Source organism: Canis lupus, chromosome 20 (assembly GCF_011100685.1).
Source record: "Canis lupus familiaris isolate Mischka breed German Shepherd chromosome 20, alternate assembly UU_Cfam_GSD_1.0, whole genome shotgun sequence".
Taxonomy (NCBI): Eukaryota; Metazoa; Chordata; class Mammalia; order Carnivora; family Canidae; genus Canis; species Canis lupus.
Window position 1 is genome coordinate 2,160,913 of NC_049241.1, and position 19,657 is coordinate 2,180,569.

The 19,657-nt window shown below is 44.6% G+C and overlaps 2 protein-coding genes and 1 pseudogene across 2 annotated transcripts in view; 1 reads left to right on the top strand and 2 right to left on the bottom strand.

Annotated features, from left to right (window-relative positions):
* The window catches only part of RUVBL1 (RuvB like AAA ATPase 1), a 41,815-nt gene extending 35,931 nt beyond the window's left edge, over positions 1-5,884 (bottom strand). The window contains exons 1-2 of the mRNA XM_038565469.1: positions 5,639-5,884; positions 1,671-1,757 (exon numbers count right to left, since the gene is read on the bottom strand). Coding sequence (XP_038421397.1) covers positions 1,671-1,757; positions 5,639-5,779 — 228 coding nt within the window. The 5' untranslated portion in view covers positions 5,780-5,884. The remainder of the gene's footprint in view (positions 1-1,670; positions 1,758-5,638) is intronic.
* Positions 5,885-6,721: 837 nt separating this feature from the next.
* The window catches only part of EEFSEC (eukaryotic elongation factor, selenocysteine-tRNA specific), a 266,024-nt gene continuing 253,088 nt past the window's right edge, over positions 6,722-19,657 (top strand). Inside the window, exon 1 of the mRNA XM_038565476.1 lies at positions 6,722-6,897. The gene's annotated coding sequence lies outside the window, so the exon portion shown is untranslated. The remainder of the gene's footprint in view (positions 6,898-19,657) is intronic.
* Positions 16,796-17,657, bottom strand: LOC100682986 (annotated as a pseudogene).

A 19,657-nucleotide genomic window follows, 5' to 3' on the forward strand; every position in this document is an offset into this window, starting at 1 on the left:
TCAACAGAATTATATATCAGACATAAATATCTTTCCAAACAAGAGCAACAAAATAAATGCAAACCTGAATTGACCACCAATAAACTTCTAGAAGCAACTTTTATTTTTTATTTTTTTAAGATTTTATTTATTTATTTATTCATGAGATACACAGAGAGAGAGAGAGAGAGGCAGAGGGAGAAGCAGGCTCCATGCAGGGAGCCCAACGTGGGACTCAATCCCAGGTCTCCAGGATCACACCCTGAGCTGAAGGCGGTGCTAAACTGCTGAGCCCCTCGGGCTGCCCTAGAAGCAACTTTTATATGATGTACTTTAGAAAGAAGAAAAATGGAAGGAGAGGGAAGGTAACAGTAAATACACTGGACAATCTGATGTTGCCTCCAGCGAGATAATTAAAGCTCACATTTATATGGCATTTTAAAAGTTCTTCACGAATACGCCACATCATCCTCTATTGTAAGACACTAACATAAAATATGCCATCAATTCAACTAAATGGTTAAAAAATGGTAAGTCATTATCTTACAACTGACTGGTTTAAAAACTGTCTGAAATAAGGCGTGTACTACTTCAGAAAAGGTGAAAATGGGCAGCCCGGGTGGCTCAGCATTTTAGCGCCACCTTCAGCCCAGGGCCTGATTCTGGAGACCCAGGATTGAGTCCCACGTCAGGCTCCCTGCATGGAGAGCTTGCTTCTCCCTCTGCCTGTGTCTCTGCCACCCCCACACCCCCTGTGTCTCTCATGAAAAAATAAAAATCTTTAAAAAAAAGAAAAGGTGAAGATACTTCCATCGGGTACCCATGGTGGGGTCGACACCAAAGCTGAAATGTAAAGCCTATTTCTTTACACACACAATCCCAAGCTCTTACATTCCCATACCAAGTGGCCCTTCTGAGGACCTTGCAAGGCTCAGAATGTGGGCTCTGATCTATTTTGTGTACCTCAACAGTCCTCTCACAGATCCCAACAAGCCATACTGCCTCCTCTGCCTGAAAGCCCTTTTCTCCCCCGAAACCAAACTCATCCCCAACTCTGCAGGGCAAATGTCAAGTCTCGACCCTTCCAGCTTTACCAGCCCTTGGTGCCACATCCAGCTCAAATCCCAGCTGCATTTAAGACCAGTCAGTACCTCAAAGCTTAGTGGCCCACTGAAGTATGTTGTGCTGTCATGGTTTCCTCTCTCTGCCCTGGAGAGACTGGAAGCCCCTTAAAGATAAAAACCACCTAATTCCTTCCTTCTTCCTTTCTTTCCCCATCTCTTACACAGCCAGAAGAGTGCTAGGTAAAGTTAGCCTTCAGGAAAATGGTTGCTGACTGATTTTCTTTCCCCCTCAAAAAAGATGTCATCCCCAAGATTTAATGAAGCCCTAGGCCAACAGAAATGTGTTTCCAAGGTAAAGGAGACTGGAAAGAGATAAAGGACAAATTCTAGACACAATGGAGACCCCTCCAAGGAGTTCATCCTCTCTTCTTTGGAGGTCAGCCAGGATAATTTGAATTTTAGGAGTATGGATTTTAGACACTCTATTGTTTTATTGCACATTAGTTTTTCAAACATACGTATAACCAATTTAGCTAAACAAAGACTAGTTAAGACACGAATTCAATTTGGCTTAAACATTAAGATCATTCTCTTGGGTAGATTTAAAAAATGAGAGAAAAGGAGTACCTTGCCAGTTCCAGGAGGTCCTGCCAACAAGACAGCTCTTCCAGCCATTTTCTTGCTTTTGATTAATTCTACTATCACACCACATGCCTAGACACCACAATGGAAAGAAATAATAAATCAGTGTTAAAATGTTTCACATGGGGAAAAAGTCCAGTCTTTAGTCCAAACAACTCACATACTCATTTAGCCAGCATGAGTGCCTCTATGCTGCAGGCACTGTTCTAGGTGCAGATGGGCAGTGGGTGACAAAAAGAAAGTCTTGTGGTCTGGTGGAAGGGGCACACACAAAAATACTGTAGAACTACTGTAAAGAAAAACAGGGTAATGATCTGGGGAAGCCTCTCTGAGGAAACTACATTTGGTATGTGAAGCTCTGGACAAAGGGGAAGAAGTGTTGCAGACAAAGGAAACAGCAAATTCAAAATGCAGGAATGAGCTTGGCAAATCCAAGGGACAAAAAGGTTGCAGTGACCAAAGCATAGACAAAAGAAGAATAGGAACATGAGCTTCAAGAGGCAGGCAGGGGCCAGGACTCAGAATAGTATTTTATTTAGTCCATAGTAAAGTTTGGATTTTAATCTACATGTAATGGGAAGCCACTGAAAAGGTCTTCGGCTTTGTGTTCCATGATGATTTCTTTTTAAAAACCTCGATGAGGGGATCCCTGGGTGGCTCAGCGGTTTAGCGCCTGCCTTAGGCCCAGGGCATCATTCTGGAGTCCCAGGATCGAGTCCCACATTGGGCTCCCTGCATGGAGCCTGCTTCTCCCTCTGCCTGTGTCTCTGCCTCTGTCTCTGTGTCTCTCATGAATAAACAAATAAATAAATCTTTAAAAAAAAAAAACCTCGATGGCACTGTGTGGAGAATGGTTGGTAGGGTTACAAATGGGAGCAGTGATTTCTAGCTTGGGGACACGGGGTAGGCTCCAGGTGCCTACACACCTCCCAAGTCTGGGAATGAAATTGAAAACAAAATTGTGTATATAAGTGTCTATAGGCATTTTTCCAGGGAGGAGTAACAGTTTTCATCAGATTCCCAAGTTAACTTATTAAGGGTTAAGAACTAAGGCATACACCACTAGTTGGCCATGGCACACGTGAGGTTAAACCTAGTGCACCAGTAAGATTAATTGAATGCCTTTTGGAATCCTCAAGAGTAAATTACTTGATGATTTGTTGTTATACCTTAAGTTCACGCTAACTCTCCAAATACTACTAAGCCATTTACAGTACATACACACATATATATATATATCTATAAATGTGTGTATATGCAAATTCCATAAATGGGTTACTAATTTTTATATATTTTAGGATATTTAACTATAAAGAGTCACATTTAGTCAACACTTATATCTCAGGACTTCATGGTTTCTTACATTGATTTAATAACCTAATATTGATCTTAGGGGAGGCCATAGCTCTTCTCTCTAGGTGGTGACAGGGTGTTGTGAACATATCCTATCTCCACTATCACTACTTTCTTTGGACTGTGGAGAAGTACCCTGGTCACACACTTAGCCACTCCAAAAATGTTCAAAGAATGTGCGTGTAGATGGGCTACATTCCATTTTTGGCTCAGTTGGAAAAGCATCAGTGCCCTGAAGAGAGCCCAGAAGCTATTCAGATGCTGCATTTCTAAGAAAATAGAGCCACCCACTATGGTCTTCCCATAGAACCTTGTGATGTCATAATCCTCAGCACTCTTTGGCAAGAAACTTTCCAAACCATGGTTATGTACTAGAACCTCTTCCATTTACTCTCCCTCAGTTTAAGCTCCAAATTCTCCTCAGTGATTTATGTTCGGTTGAATTCTAAAATTTAAAAAGAACTAGAAAGGCCTTTAAAAGATCACCTAGTCTAATTCTCTCATTTTTCAGGTAAGAGGATATTAAGCACCAGGGAGACAGACTGCTGATGTGATCAGTCATGCAAGGACCTGGAAGCTGCAGTAGGATGCCTATTAATTCAATAAATGAACAAATACTGAGCTCTGATAATGACTGAAGTTTGGTGTATATAATCATATTTAATCACCTCTATTGTCAGGAAGCTCATATTCATAAGGAGGCATAAAGCATCAGAGTTAAAAACATGCATTCTGGAATCAGACAGGCTGGGGTTTAAATCCTGTCTCTATCACTATCCTGAGTGACCTTGACCTACTCACTTAACCTCTGTGAATCAAATCACCTCCTCTGAAAACACTGTTCATAATAGTGGCACGCATGCTAAAAGAGTTTAAGGTGAAGTGTACTACTGTCTGCAACTTACTTTGTTTTTTTTGTTTTTGTTTTTGTTTTTAAAGATTTTATTTATTTATTCATGAGAGACCCAGAGAGAGGCAGAGACACAGGCAGAGGGAGAAGCAGGCTCCATGCAGGGAGCCCGACAGACGTGTGACTGGATCCTGGGTTCCCGGATCACGTCCTGGCCTGAAGGCAGGTGCTAAACCGCTGAGCCAACCGCTGGCTTACTTACCTGGAACTTACTTTGAAAGTCTAAAGTGCATTGGTGGATGGATAAATGAGATGTAGGACAAACCAACAGAGATGTTCATTGTAGAATTCAGGCACACAGGTACTGGCTATACAAGTCTTTTAACTTTTTTGTACATCTGAAGAGGCAGACAATTACTAGTGTGGAAGTGAAAACAAGGAAACCGAGATAAAGCTGCCTGGCACATAGCAAGCACTCAGCCAGTGTCCGCTATTTTCAGTAACAGGTTCTTGGTAAACAGAAGGTGGATGAAAAGAAATTTCAAAGTCCCCTGAGCCTGCCAATAGTTTCCATTTTGGGAAAATGATACTCAAAATAGAAACCAGAGGCTTTTCTTTGGCCCTGTCATTTAGCACTATCAAGCTAGGAGGCAATAGACTTAACCTGGTATTATGTGCAGGTCTCTGTAGCTAACGAGCCAGGGCAAGGCCAAGGGGCAGGGATCTGACATTAGAGCACAGCAGGCTGAAAAGTGGCCGTACTATCAGAGAGAGAGCACTGATTTGAGAGTCAGGAATACATGTGGGTACAAATCCCAGCACGATCATTACTAAACTGAGTGGCAAGTAGTAGGTTAAGTGATCTCTCCCACCCTCAATTTTTTTCATCTGCAAAATAGCATACAAAGAGCTTGAATAGCTTCGTGATTATAATGTAGGTGAAATGACTTGCATCACTGCCACTTAAGTGGACCTAAAAAAAAATTTTTTTTTAAAGTTTAAAAAAAAAAAAAGGAAAGTGGACCTGCGGGCTCCTGGGTGGCTCAGGGGTTGAGCGTCTGCCTTTGGCTCAGGGCGTGATCCCGGGGTCCTGGAATCGAGACCTGCGCATCGGGCTGCCCCGCAGGGAGCCTGCTTCTCCCTCTGCCTGTGTCTCTGCTTGCCTGTCTCTCGTGAATAAATAAGTAAAATCTTTTAAAATAATAATATTTTTTAAAGAAAGAAAAGACAAGTGGATCCGACCGGAATGGTCAAAAAGGATGCCGCGAGTGTGGTCTTCACGACTGCCTCTTCCCTCCTTCAGCCCCAAGCCCTGGGAACCACGGTGATTTTTCTAAGGCTGGTCACCTCCCTTCTTATAATCCCCATAGCCACTCACTGCCTTCACGGAAATCCAGATTCCCTCCCGCGTCCGACAAAGCCCTGCAGGCACGATCTCCACCAAAATGTAGTAATTATTTTATTTACTGGTTAAACGTTTGAGGTCTGACCCGTCCAACATGCAAGCTCCACGAGAGCAGGGCCCTAACTAGCTTCTCCCCAGCTTCTCCCGGCGCCGCGAGGTGCGCCGGCAGCACCGGTTCCCCCGAGCGGCCGCCCTCCGCGCCCCAGCGCGGGCCTCCCTCGCCGCCCCCAGCGCGGGCCCCACCGCCCCACCGCCCCACGGAAAGCCCGCGGACGCCCACGCGCGCCCCCCCTCCCCGAGCTCCCCACGCCCGCGGCCCCTCCACTCCCCGCCGGCCCGCCACACCTCTCGCGCGTTCTCCTGGCCCACGAGCCCCGAGGCCGCCTGCTTGGCCAGGCCGCTCTCGTCCAGCCCCAGCCCCTTCACGTGGCTGTGGGAGGCGATGCGCTGCGTCTTCGTGGTGCTCTTCACCTCCTCAATCTTCATCTTGCGGACGCCGGGAGCCCAAACCCGCGCGGAAAACCGAGAGCCAGCGCCACACGCCCGGCGCCTGGGTTACCATGCGGCTGTTACTAGGGCTCTTTGTCAAGGCCCGCCTTCCTCGGCGTGCCATTGGCGCGGGCGGGAACGCCTCCGCCCTCCATTGGCTCTTGGCTGCGCCCATCGAGGCTGCCGGTAGGGCTCCGCCTACTCACTTCCGGCTGTGTGGCGGGCTCGGCTTCCCCCGCAGCCGGCGCTTCCTGCTCTGGTCTCGGAGCGAGAACGCCCGGCGCTTCCTCTGGGGCTGGGACGCTGCACAAGAGGGGGGTCCTGGAGTCCGGCTCCTAATCGTTGCCACTTGGACGCCGTACTCTCCTGAGGAGCTCAAATTAGAACCCCCGATTTGGAGATGGGGGAAAAAACAGGTCTAGAGCTTAAGCTTGGATTTTTGCGTGCAAAGCAGTTTTCTGACTCCCAAGCCTAGAGAGGCTCAGCTCGGCCAACCACCCCCACTCTGGCTCCCCTCGGGATGCTCCCTCGAACTGTTTTCTTCCCTTCTCCTGGCCTCCCCACCCCCTCTTTATTTAAATAAAGTTGACAGTGAATAGCATTTTATGTTTCCGAAATTCTACCTCCCTGTAAGGTAGTACAAGTCCTAATGCAGGTGAAGATGCAGACCAAAGCCCAGTAACTTGCCCAAGAATAATCACATTACTGCACATGGGATAATCAGCCTAACTGGAGAGCTTGGCGGAGGACTTACGGCTTCACAGCCTGTGTGATCCTCATCCCATCCCACACATCAGATGATGTAGCCAGCGAATATGCCTTGTCAGATTCCATAATGACATTCACACTCCTTGTGACACAATGTACTGCCATCCACTCATTCAATAAACATTTGTTAGCACCTGCTACCAGCCAGACACCACAAGGCACTACGTATGACAAAATCTGCAGAGTTGACAAGCGCTTAGTTAGGAAACTTGTAACATGAGATGTTCAGGAACAGGTATACCTACCCAGTGTGCAAGCCCAGAGCAGGGCCACCAAAAACAGCCTGGAGAGCCACAGAAGACATCATGAGGAGACAACGCCAGTGCCGACTTCCTCAGGGGCAGTTGGTATGTTACTAGTTTACGGACGAATCTAGAGAAAAGGAGGCACTTGTCTAAAGCTTAAGAGAACTTGAATCAGGTTTGAAAGAGCCTCAAGTCAAATCCTACTGTAGTGCTTTCTGACTCTCACATCTTGTACTTCTCCATTACTTTTGAATCTAGCTTTCTATTTGCAGGATTACCGGGTCAATGTTTGTCTCTCCCACAAAACTGCAGGCATTATGAGAGTGTAGACAACATTTGTATTCACCATTTTAACCCAAGTGCCTGGCACATAGCCTGGTTCACAATGAGGTCTTCTTATGAATTCAAATAAGATTCTATACCACCACATACACACTTCAGTCATGAAGTTTTGCTGCATGTATCTTAAACACTGGGTGTTATGGGACTTGGTAATGATTTCTGTCCGTGATTAGAAGGTTTTGGCATTTTCAGAGCATGAAAGAGCAGAGGCAAAGCCTTGGAAGGCTGACTTGGTTAATACTGGTGGCCTATGAATCATCAACCCAGGACACCAAGAAGATTGCCTAGCACCTCATTGACTTTTTCCCTGATTATTACCCATAGGTAAGGAGCAATGCCTTTCACCCTGTAGAGGAAAAATCCTTTCCCCCATTAGGTGTCAAAGTGAGGCATTTTATTGGACTAATTGCTTTGTGTATTGTCCAGTTAGGAGAGAAGACCTTTTTTACATTTAGTATTTTAAGCCCCAGACTTTGGCACAAAAAGGATTTCCTTCCAGAGGAAATGGGGGGTGAAGGCTGGGGAATAAGGATTTTGAGGCCCTCAGAGAGGACGGAGTTTGTCCAAGATCAGAAATTGAGCAAATGCCTGACAGAGCCTAGACCCCACATCCAGTGGAGAAAGACAGGTGTGGTTGCAGAGCCGGACAGTTCCTTTAATTTCAATAGAAAACTATGCAGGAGGCTGGTGTCAAGAAACACAAGGTGAGTAAAGGGTAGGTGAGGCCCACAGTAGTGGCCATATTTTGGCTACCCAGCATCCATCCTGCTGCTTCTAGCTACCAGCAGTTTAATTTTCTTTAGAGAACCACCGTTCCCTGACTTTGAGTCTGAATCTATAGTCTAAGACTTTGAGTCTGGGTCTCTAAATTTCTTTAGAGAACTTTCCCTGACTTTGAGTCTGAGTGGATTGGATGGGTTGACCCTAACCCATAACTTTGTTTCAGGAATGGACATGGGCCTGACCTGGCCTATCAAAGTATCCCATGCCCACCCCCCTCCCCCAAAAAATGATGATTGGTTCAGAAATGTAAGCAGACAGACCAATGACACTGTGTCCTGGTACTTTTTTTGGAAATGCCAAGAAAAAGACTTGAGTCATGGGTTTCCAGGTCATCCTTGTCAGGTCATAAGGAGACTCTGCCTAGGAGTGAAGCCGACACAAAGGAAAAGAAAGCTGGCAGACATTTCTTTTTTTTTTTTTTTTTAAGATTTTATTTATTTATTCATGAGAGACACAGAGAGAGAGAGAGACAGAGACAGAGACAGAGACACAGGCAGAGGGAGAAGCAGGCTCCATGCAAGGAGCTCGATGTGGGACTCAATCCTGGATCTCCAGGATCACACCCCAGGCTGCAGGCGGCTAAACCGCTGAGCCACCGGGGCTGCCCATGGCAGACATTTCTAATGAAATCCTTTACATTCACAGATACAGCCTGGCCCTACTTGCATTGTAAATGGCACTGATATTGTGGCTTAAAATAGTGTAAGTTAGGTTTCTATCCATGGGTACTAAAAATCCTTACCAATGTAATGATATATATACAAGTAATTGTGTGGACTGCCACATTCCAGCAGTGTGCTGTGCAACACTCCCCGACCTGCTATCTCTCTCATTCTCTCACTCCTATGACCCTTGCTCTTTCATCTCCAGTTCCGTGACTCCATGTTTCTCCAGTCCAAGCTTGGTCATTTCAGCCACTTGTTTCTCAACCCCTTCTGCTGCTTCTTTGCTTTGGCTTCTTTCACACCTGACCTTTGAACTCACAAGCCCAGGTCAAGCCTACCTCTGCCTTCACCACTGCCTCATGTAGGCAGAATAAAGAGCCTAGCAATGAAGCCTCATTTATGTGATCAGGGGTGCCAAGACCATTCAATGGGCCAATGGGAAGGAGCAGTCTCTTCTACAAATTGTGCTGAGAAAACTGGATATTCATGTGCAAAAGAAAGAAGTTGGTTCCATATCTTATACAATATACAAAAGTTAACTCAAAATGGATCAAAAATTTCCACTGGGGAACTTAACCTAGAAATCTCTTAGAAGAGGGGCACCTGGGTGTCTCAGTCAGTTAAGTGTCTGCCTATGGCTCAGGTCATGATCCTCCCAGGTCTTGGAATCAAGTCCCATGTCAGGCTCCCTGCTCAGTGGGGAGCCTGCTTCTTCCTCTCCCTCTGTCCCTTCCCACTCCCTTCCCCTACTTGAGCACTCGCTGTCTTTCAAATTAATAAATAAAACTGTAATAATAATAATAAAAAAAAACTCTTAGGGATGCCTGGGTGGCTCAGCGGTTGGGCATCTGTCTTCAGCCCAGGGCATGATCCTGAAATCCTGGGATCGAGTCCCACATCGGGCTCCCTCCATGGAGCTTGCTTCTCTCTCTGCCTATGTCTCTGCCTTCTCTCTGTGCCTCTCATAAATAAGTAAATAAAATCTTAAAAAAATAAAAAAAAAACTCTTAGAAGAAAACATAAGGGTAAATCTTCATAAACTTGAATCTGGCAATAGTTTCTCTTTTTTATTATTAGAATTATTTATTTATACATAGAGAGAAAGCAGGGGGAGGGGCAGAGGGAGAGAGAAACGCTAAGCAGACTCTACACTGAGTGCAGAGCCTGACTTGGGGTTTGATTTCACGACCCTGAGATCATGACCTGAGCTGAAGCCAAGAATTGGATGCTCAACTGATTGTGCATCCAGGCGCCCCAGATTTGGCAATGCTTTCTTAAATTTGGCACTAAAGGCATACACAACTAATGAAAAATTAGAGAAGTTGGACTTGATAAGAATTTAAAACTTTTGGGCATCAAGGATTCTATCTCTCAACAAAGTGAAACAATAACCCACAAAATGGGAGAAAATATTTACAAATCGTATATTGGGAGAGAGTTTAATATCTAGGAAATATAAAAAGCTCCTACATCTCAACACAAAAAAATGAGCAACCCATTAAAAAATGAGCAAAATACTTGATAGACATGTCTCCAAAGAAGATATACAGATGGCCAATAAGCACATGAAAAGATGCTCAACATCGTTGGTCATCAGGAAAATACAAATCAAAACAGCACTGAAATACTACTTCACACCCATTAGGGTGGCTATAAGGAAGAAGGAAGAGGAGTGAGGTGCTTCGGTGGCTCAGTTAAGCGACCGCCTTTGGCTCAGTTCCAGATTGAACCCCACATCAGGCTTCCTGCTCCAAGAGGAGCCTTCTTCTCCCTCTCCCTCTGCCTGCAACTTCCCTGGCTTGTGTTCTCTCTCTCTCTCTCTCTCTCTCCCTCTGTCAAATAAATAAAAATCTTTTTTAAAAATAGAAGAAGGAGAAGAAGAAGAAAAAGGAGAAGGGGGAGAGGGGAGGAGGAGGAGGAGAGAGGGGAGGAAGGAAGAAAGGAAAGAAGGGAAGGAAAAGAAAGAAACAAAATAAGCATTGGCAAGGATGTGGAGATTTGAAACCCTGTGCATTGTGGATGGAAGTGTAAAAAATGCAGCTGCTGTGGAAAACAGTTTGTTGCTCCTCAAAAAGTCAAACACAAATTTATCATATGACCAAGTAATTCCATTCCTAGACATATACTCCAAAGAACTGGAAAAAGGAATTCAGAAGATAGCTGTAGACCAATGTTCATAGCAGTATTGTTCACAGGAGCTGTGATACTGTGATTCATAACAAAAATACATATTTGGTCTGTTAAAAAAGAAACAACAGATTCAAAATGGAGTCACTTGTGCTGAGTCTCGTGGCAGCAAACCAAGACTAATACCTAACCTAATTGCAGTTTCAACCCCTTCCAGAAATATGACTTTAACCAGTCAGTCTGGAATTATCTGGTCAGCACTAGGGAGGTAGTCTGCCTTCCTTTGGGGACAGATTACCAAAAGAAGGAGACCAGACTAAAACAATCCACTCTTTGCTAGAAACTTCCTTTTTCTTCCTATAAAAGCCCTCCATTTCGTACAACTCCCTGGAGGTTCCTTCTATCTGCCAAGATGAGATGCTGCGCAATTCATGAATCATCAAATGAAATCAATTAGATCATCATGAGTTTTGTTTTTTAATAGGTCTTTGCGCTGTTTCTGGCATCAAACTCGTAAAGCCCTTGGTATTTCCTAAGGCATGAGAGAGCTAAAGGTCTATTATGTTAATACGGGGACTTTGGACGGCACCTTAGGATGGGGACTGGTTACCAAGAGAACCAAACAAGTGATTAAAGGGTTGGCACTTGCAGTCCCTCCTCCCTGGCCTCCAGGGAGATTAGAGGGGCTGGAGATTGGATCAGTAGCCAATGGCTAATGACTTCATCAATCATGCCTATTAATGAAGCCTCCATAGAAACCCAAAAGGACAGGGTTCAGAGAGGTTAAGGAACACATGGAGATTTGAGGAGAGTAATGTGGTTAGAGAGAGCATGGGAGCTTCAGACTCTTTCCCCATACCTTGCCCTATATATCTCTCTTCATCGGGTAGTATGGAGGATATCATATCCTTTGATATCTTTGCAATGTTAAAAAAAGTAAAATTTAACTGAATAAATTTTAAAGATGTTTTGGCTGGATTCAACAATTCATGAACTGGGCAGCATCCAATTAGCAGAAAGGATAGGCGAGGAGCCTCACAAAATGAAAGACTTTTATAGATAGAAGAGAGCAGGAATAAGTAAGTTCCAGTAGACCAAAAGAATTGGGTTGGTTATTGCAAAGTTACTTTATTTAGGGGACGCAGGGTCTATCAGGCAGATTACCTAGCACTGCCAATCAGGTGATTCCTGATAACGGATTTAAGATCCTATTTCTTAAAGAACCAACATTAATTAAGTCTTGGTTTGGTGGGGATGCCTGGGTGGTTCAGTGGTTGAGTGTCTGCCTTTGGCTTAGGTCATGATCCCAGGATCCTGGGATCGAGTCCGACATCGGGCTCCCCACAGGGAGCCTGCTTCTCCCTCTGCCTATGTCTCTACCTCTCTCTCTGTGTCTCTCATGAATAAATAAATAAAATCTTAAAAAAAAAAAAAAAAGGCTTGGTTTGGTGATGTGGGGCTTAGAATAAGTGAGTCCACTGGGGTCTTATTGTTATGTTTTTAACAATTCCCCCCCTTTTGATCAGATGTTCAGCATAACCAAAGGATGTAATCACAATGTAGGGGCACCTGGGTGGCTCAGTGGACTAAGCATCTGTCATCAGCTCAGGTCATGATCTCAGGGTCCTGGGATCGAGCCCTGTGCATTGGCTCCCTGTTCAGTGGGGAGTCTGCCTCTGCTGTTCTCTCCGCCCCCCCCCCTTTCTCAAATACATAAATGAAATCTAAAAAAAAAAAAAGAAAGAAAGAAAGAAAGAAAGAAAGAAAGAAAGAAAGAAAGAAAGAAAGAAAGAAAAGTAAAGCATTAGCCCTACTCCCAGCTACTGCTCTATAATCCTGTTTTTTTGCTGAACCTGTATGGTATTCACAGGGCAAAATGTCAGGTTAACATTCTTTAAGTCAGTTGTTCTCTCTGTCCCTTTTCTGACATTCTAGTAGGGAGATTCATTTGCTTGGTCCCAGTGGCTGGGAATATGTACTTAACACTTTTGAGAGAATATGGCACACCAAGGAGACTATCATGCTTATTATAAACAGTACAATTCCCAATGTGTGGAGTGCAGTTCACAGCCATGGTCCCAAGATCCCAGCCAATCAAAATCAAATAAGTCAAAGAAATACCCAGGTAAAGGAATCACTTTTTAAAAACTGATTGGCTTACTAACTGATCTTGTGTTTCCACATCCTCACCAGCATTTGGAATTATACACCTCTCCGATTATTGGCAACATATTTGGCATGCTTGTTATTTCAGCCCCAGGCTGATTTCTGTGGACAGAGCAGAAATAATTTTGCTAGCAACTTAAAGGTGGTACAAAGACATAAAATTAAATAATATTGATTTTTATAGTAAGAGCATTATTGTCTTTCTAATTCTCTTTCAATAAAGTCTTAGGGGGCAGGGTGTCACTTTAACACCTTCCTGGCACTTGCTAATCTCCCTAAGGACTCTGAAACCAAGGTTTTTGAGGCCTATTTATTGCAGGTGATGGTTTTCCTATGTATAGGAAAATACTTTTATTTAAGTTGAAAAGCCTGTTACCTTAAAGAAACATATAAGTGGTAGGTGGTACTTGAATGGGACATAATCTATGAAGATGCTTCTCATCATTGGGGCTGAAGGAAATTAACAGAACATGGAACAGCTGTCCGAGAACAGAAGGGTCCCGAGTTCCTGGCAGCATGGAAGCCTCCTACTCCAGCACAGATGGCCTAGATTCAAATGCTGATGTTTTCTGAGCAAGGTCTCTCTTCAGGTCCACTTCCCTGTCCTGTGAAACAGCAGTAACAACACTCACGTGCAGGATTACTAAGAAAATTAAATGAGACCTTTCACAGGGGGCTCCAGCATCAGAAAGGGCACAGGAAGTGGTATCAGAGCCTTGGAATATGAAGACATGGACTTTCTCCTCCCCTTAATATTTGCCTTCTTTCTGTGTGTGTCCTCGCTTTAGTGAGTCATTTTATCATGCTTTTTTCAGTTGAAACAGTACCCCAGGGAACCCACAGAACTGCTGTGGAGAGCAGAGATAAACATCAGGGTCAGGCTAGCAAGGGCTAGTTTACGTCTCCTACCATAACCTCCTCTGTTGGGAAACAGTATTTCCATTTCAGCAGGCAAGTCCCACTGCAGCAGGGAAATCTGGTGGCATCTGCTGAGTCCTGGTGTCAGCCTAGGAAAGCAGCCAGAGCCTGCAGCTCCTGAGGGCTCCAAGGGTTCTGTCCTACTGATGTGGTGTGGCAGTGCGCTCAGAGGTCAGGGTAGCCTGGATGGAGGCAGTAAGTCTGACCAGAAGACAGGCACTGAGGTTGTTTATAGTGTAAGTCTTAGTGATCCTCGGGTCTAAGACGTAGAGCAGGCCTGGCAAAAGCCCCCTATACCTTTGATCAGGTGGGAGGGAATAAGGACATATTCATTTATGTAATACATTTGAAAATAGACTCAGTACTTCAATTTAAATGCTCTTATTCATTTCCTATTGCTGTGGTAACGAATTGGCACAAACTTTGTGGCTTAAAGCAACATTTATTCTCTTACAGTTCTGGAGGTCAGTGCCCAAAATGGGTCTCAGTGGGCTAAAATCAAGTGTTGGCAGGACTTCATTCCTTTCTGGAGGATCTAGGGGAGAATCTACAGCCCTGCCTTTTCCAGCTTCTATGGGCTGCCCACATTCCTGGGCCTCAAGTCCATCTTCCATATTCAAAGACAGTTATGGTCAGTGGAGCCTTCTGCCTGAGGTCATCTTTCTGATTCTGACCCTCCTGCCTCCTTAGATAAGGACCCTTGTGATTTCATCAGGCCCACAGGACAATCCAGGATAACCTCTCCATCTCAGGATCCTTAAATCAATCATACCCACAAAGTCCCTTTTTACCATGTGGGGTAACACACTCACAGATTCCAGGAGGGGGCATCTTTGGAAGCTCATTATTCTGTCATGGCCAGGCTCCCCTCCCAGGATCCCATCAGCCCAGATTGATTTCTATAGTGTCAGAGAGCACACTTTTGCATTGTTTTCCCTGGAAACAATTTCAGGTTCTCCTTCAATTGTGCTTACTGGATCACACACTCACTACCCAAACAGTTGCTATGGCTGTTGGACTGGACCTGAGTCTCAGGCTCACTCTGGAACTAGAGGGGAGTCAGTACCCATAGTGACCTGGATGAGAGGCGGTGTGATGCCTCCAAGGAGAATCAAGCAGCCTTTCAGAAAAAGGAAGTGGATGCTGACCAATATAGACTATAAGGATCTTGTAAAACATTATTATGACCATATGCAGGCAGAAGACATGGTGAGTCACATAGCCAGCACGAGGTAGGGCTATGATTTGATACTATGTGGGACCAGCTCTTGCCAGAACACCCTCTTCTTCACCCTGTGGCTACTATGGCATTAGCAGATCTGTTTAGTGCTGGGAATGCCATGTAGCACAGCTGGTGGCCTGAGTGACAGCCTCATCTGAGGTTAGTATGAGACATATTGAGGAAGGTACATGGTTAACAAAATCACCGGCAAGGTAGTTACACTCAGAGAAAAGGGAAATTTCCATTTCACTCCTAAAAGAATCTTCAGAAGCCAAAACCTAAATCAAAGAGCAAAGTATAATAACTTCCTCTGGGCAAATTTATAATTAATCCTGGATTAATTGGCCTTAATGAAGTTGAATTAATTACTAGCTGCTTGTAAAGAACTTTGAACTACCTTTGTACAAAATGGCATTAAAGAAACAGAAAGGAACCAGGATTGCATTAACATTAAGAACAAATCCCAAATAATCACAATTCTGCAGGCTGTTTCCTGTCAATCATTTCCCAAGGACCGCGCCCAGCCTGTGGAACTGTATGAGATCAGCAGTCTGCAGCAGAGAAGGATGTATTTGTGGGCTACAGATTTGGGGGTGAGTCCACTCCAGAAACAGTTATGGAGCATTTGCCTAGGTCAGGCCCTGGGCAATCAAAGATGTGTAAGGGGTCCTCAGCCTACTAAGATTGGGAGAAGAGCTTTGGAGCACCAGCCTGGCCTAAAGCAAACTCAATTCAGTGGGATAGATGTCAGGTTAGAGACAAAATTCACAAGGTTGAGGCATAATGTTATCTGTATTTTTTTTTTCATTTATGGTAGTCACACAGAGAGAGAGAGAGAGAGAGAGAGAGGCAGAGACATAGGCAGAGGGAGAGGGAGAAGCAGGCTCCATGCACCGGGAGCCTGACGTGGGATTCGATCCCGGGTCTCCAGGATCACGCCCCGGGCCAAAGGCGGGCGCCAAACCGCTGCGCCACCCAGGGATCCCCTGTATTTTGATGGCAACAGCACCTGCACTTCCCTCCTGGCCCTTGGAGTGAGCGAATAACTTACACCTGGAGAGACAGAGCATTTTCTATCTCTGCTTGATGCATGACTTCATCAGACAAGGTGACTTGGTGTGGGGATGTGGAGTTGCTGAGATCATAAGCTTGGAGGTGCTGGCAGCTATTTTGTCACCATGAGGAGAGAGCCTGCTTGGAAGTAGAAGCAACCCAGAGGGGAGAGGAACAAAGCCGGTGGCTTTATGTCATCATCTGAGCCCCTGGATGAAGCCAACATGAAAAGGGGCGCTTCCTCTTGATCTTTTAGGCACATTTATTTATCTAACCTAACAAACACTAATACAGCACTTACTATACACCCAGCCTTGTCCTAGATGCCAAACAAATACTACTACATTTAATTCTTGCAACCCCATGAGTTAGGAACTATTGTGTCCCCTTCCTTCACAAATGAAAGAACAGAGGCATGAAGAGGTTTTGTAACTTGCCCAAGACACACAGCTTTCAGATGGGAGAGGTAGGATACAAGCACAAGCAGACAGCCACAAGAGCCCGTGCTTTTTTTTTTTTTTTTTTTTTTTTTTAATGGGACTCGATCCTGGGGCCCCAGGATCACGCCCTGGGCTGAAGGTGGCGCTAAACCCTCTGAGCCACCAGGGCTGCCCAAGCCTGTGCTTTTAACTATACCATAAGCCAGTGAATTTCCTTTTTTTTTTTTTTTTCTTCAGTCAGTTTCATGGAGGGTTTCTTTCTTTTTTTTTCTTTTTCATCCAACAAGAAGCCATAACTTTATTAATGATAGAAACAGTACAAATTTCAAACCGAGCTGCAGTTATTCTTTTGAAACACCAAAAAAGTCCTCATTTTCATACGGTTACATTGTTAATTCCATAATAGCATTTACAATATCATTACTGTTGTTTTCCAGGGCTCAGACTGCCTTTGCTTTTGACATATTTGCTTGTGACATGACCAATTCTATGTCCTTAACCTCTACACCTCTGCTTCTTCACTCTCCTCTTGTACAGTTGGAGTCTGTGTGTTTTCTTGAATGTTTGAGACAGCTTCACCTCGAACTTTGAATTTCTCAGCAGTTGCTAGTTGTGCTTGCTGAGATAAGTCCTCAATCTTGGCTTCCCCAAAAACTATGTAGGTATCTGAAGCTGGGCTCTTGTAGACATCTGGTTTTGTGATGACAAACAGGATATTCTTAGATTTCCGGATAGTGACTCTTGTAACCCCTGTAACCTGTCGAAGACCCAGTTTGGACATAGCCTTTCGTGCCTTCTTTTCACTCCGGCTCTGTTTTGCTCTACTGACTGGTTCTTCATTGATTTCAGCTACTGCTGCCAGCTGGGCTTGTTGTGTGGTTGCTTGTGTGGAATCCTGTTCCTCAAGCTCTGGTTCTGATTCATCACTGTCAGATTCTTTTCCAGACCTTGTCTCAGCCTGAGGCTGTGGCAACTCCTGCTCTGTAGCAGGGATGGTTTCTGTGGCTTCACCAGGCATTTCTGAAGGGAATAAAAAGGAGGCCTGAATTGACTGGCATCCATTCTGCTACCCAACCCAGAGTCAAATATTCTTTAAAAACTCTGCGAAGGGTGTGTAGGGAACGCGGAACCAAAATCTCATGGAGGGTTTCTGTCATTTACTTTCTAAAGCTGTGACTAGTGCAGGGCATGATATAGAGGAAGTTTCCAGAAAGTGTGCCAGGCAAAGGGCATAGCTGGTGGGTGAGTGTAGGGCAAAGTGGATCCATTTGCAGGATTCATGATGGCCAGAGCAGCAAGTGGTGGGCATGGGGTGGGGTGAGAAGTCTATCCACAGGCAACAGCGAGAAAGTATTTATGACTTTCCCACTGAGGACTAAAAACAAAAGGATCTTAGTTCCACTGGTACCTTTAGAACATTATTTTACATTTATTTATTTATTTATTTATTTATTTATTTATTTATTTATATTTCATTTATTTATTCATGAGAGACACAGAGAGAGAGAGAGAGAGAATGGCAGAGACATAGGCAGAGGGAGAAGCAGGCTCCCCATGGGGACCACCTTGCGAGACTTGATCCTGGGACCTGAGGATCACGACCTGAGCCAAAGGCAGATGCACACACACACACACACACACACACACACAAAAGGCAGATGCCCAACCACTGAGCCACCCAGTGCCCTTATTTTACATTTAAAAACATATTTACTTATTTATTAAGTAATACTTTGAAATAATTTAAAAGTCAAATGTATCAATGCATTTCTAGTTAAATGCTTCCTGTCCTTCAGCAGATGAATGGGCAAACAAATCATGGTCCGTCTACTCAGGGGAATATTACACAGTAATAAAAAGGAACTCACAATGTGGTTACATGCAAAAACATGGATGAATTTCAAATGCATTGTACTAAATGAAAGAAGCTAGGCTTAGAGACTATCCACAGTCTGCTTCTATTTATATAATATTCTGGGAAACTAAGTCTTGTAGGGATAGGAGCACAGATCAGTGGCTTCCAGGGTTTGAAATTATGGGAGGGTTTGATTACAAAGGGGCAGCGCAAAGGGGTTTCTTAGAGGGCAGTCGAACCGTTCTGTATTTTGACTGTAGTGTTGGTTACATGACTGTGCATTTGCTGAAGCTGATACGACTATATGCCAAAAAGAGTGATTTTCCTGTCGCAGTAATCCAGGTAAGAGATGATGGCTTTAGGCAAATGCTAACAGGTGGTTGGAATCTAGTCACAAAACTTCGGGATGTTTTCATGAATTGGATGGAGAGTATGAAAGGGAGAGAGGACTCATGGGTTGAGCTGCGGTTTGCTGCCCAAGCAACTGGGAGGATGTAGTTCTCATTAACTGAGATAGGGCTGCTGGTGGGTAGGAGAGGGGAGGATAAGACATTCCATTCCCTACATTCAGTTTGAGGTACCTGGTAGGCATTCAAGTTGCATATATAAGCTGCAGTTAGGAGATGTTCATTTGAGAGCTGATGGCTCCTAAAGCCATGACTCAGGGGAGATTACCAGGAAGTGATTGTAGAGAGAGGAAATAAGAGGACTGAGCTATGGGGCCTTCCTGGGTCCATCTTCTGGGACACACTTGTGAGTAACCCTTGTAGGGCTCTTCCACACTGTTCAAGCAAATATAGAGAGGGAGTGCTTTTCTCATACATGTAAACATGTTACACATATGGAAGTGCGCCTTGCTTTTTAAAAATTACCAACATATCTTAGAAGTTGTTCCCAAGTGGTGTACATTGTCTTTGTTTTTTTTTTTTTGTTTTTTGTTTTTTTAAAGATTTTATTTATTTACTCATGAGAGATACAGAGACACAGGCAGAGGAAGAAGCAGGCTCCATGCAGGGAGCCTGATGTGGGACTTGATCACGGATCCTGGGACCACACCGTGAGCCGAAGGCAGACGCTCAACGGCTGAGCCACCCAGGCATCCCTGTCTTTGTTATTTTTGAGGGCTATATAATATTCTACTCTATGGAGATACCATATCTCTTCCCTGCGCCCTCCCCCCCCCCCATTTAAATTTTTTACTGTGGGGTAGCCGGGTGGCTCAGTGGTTTAGTGCTGCCTTCAGCCCAGGGCCTGATCCTGGAGACCCAGGATCAAGTCCCATGTCAGGCTC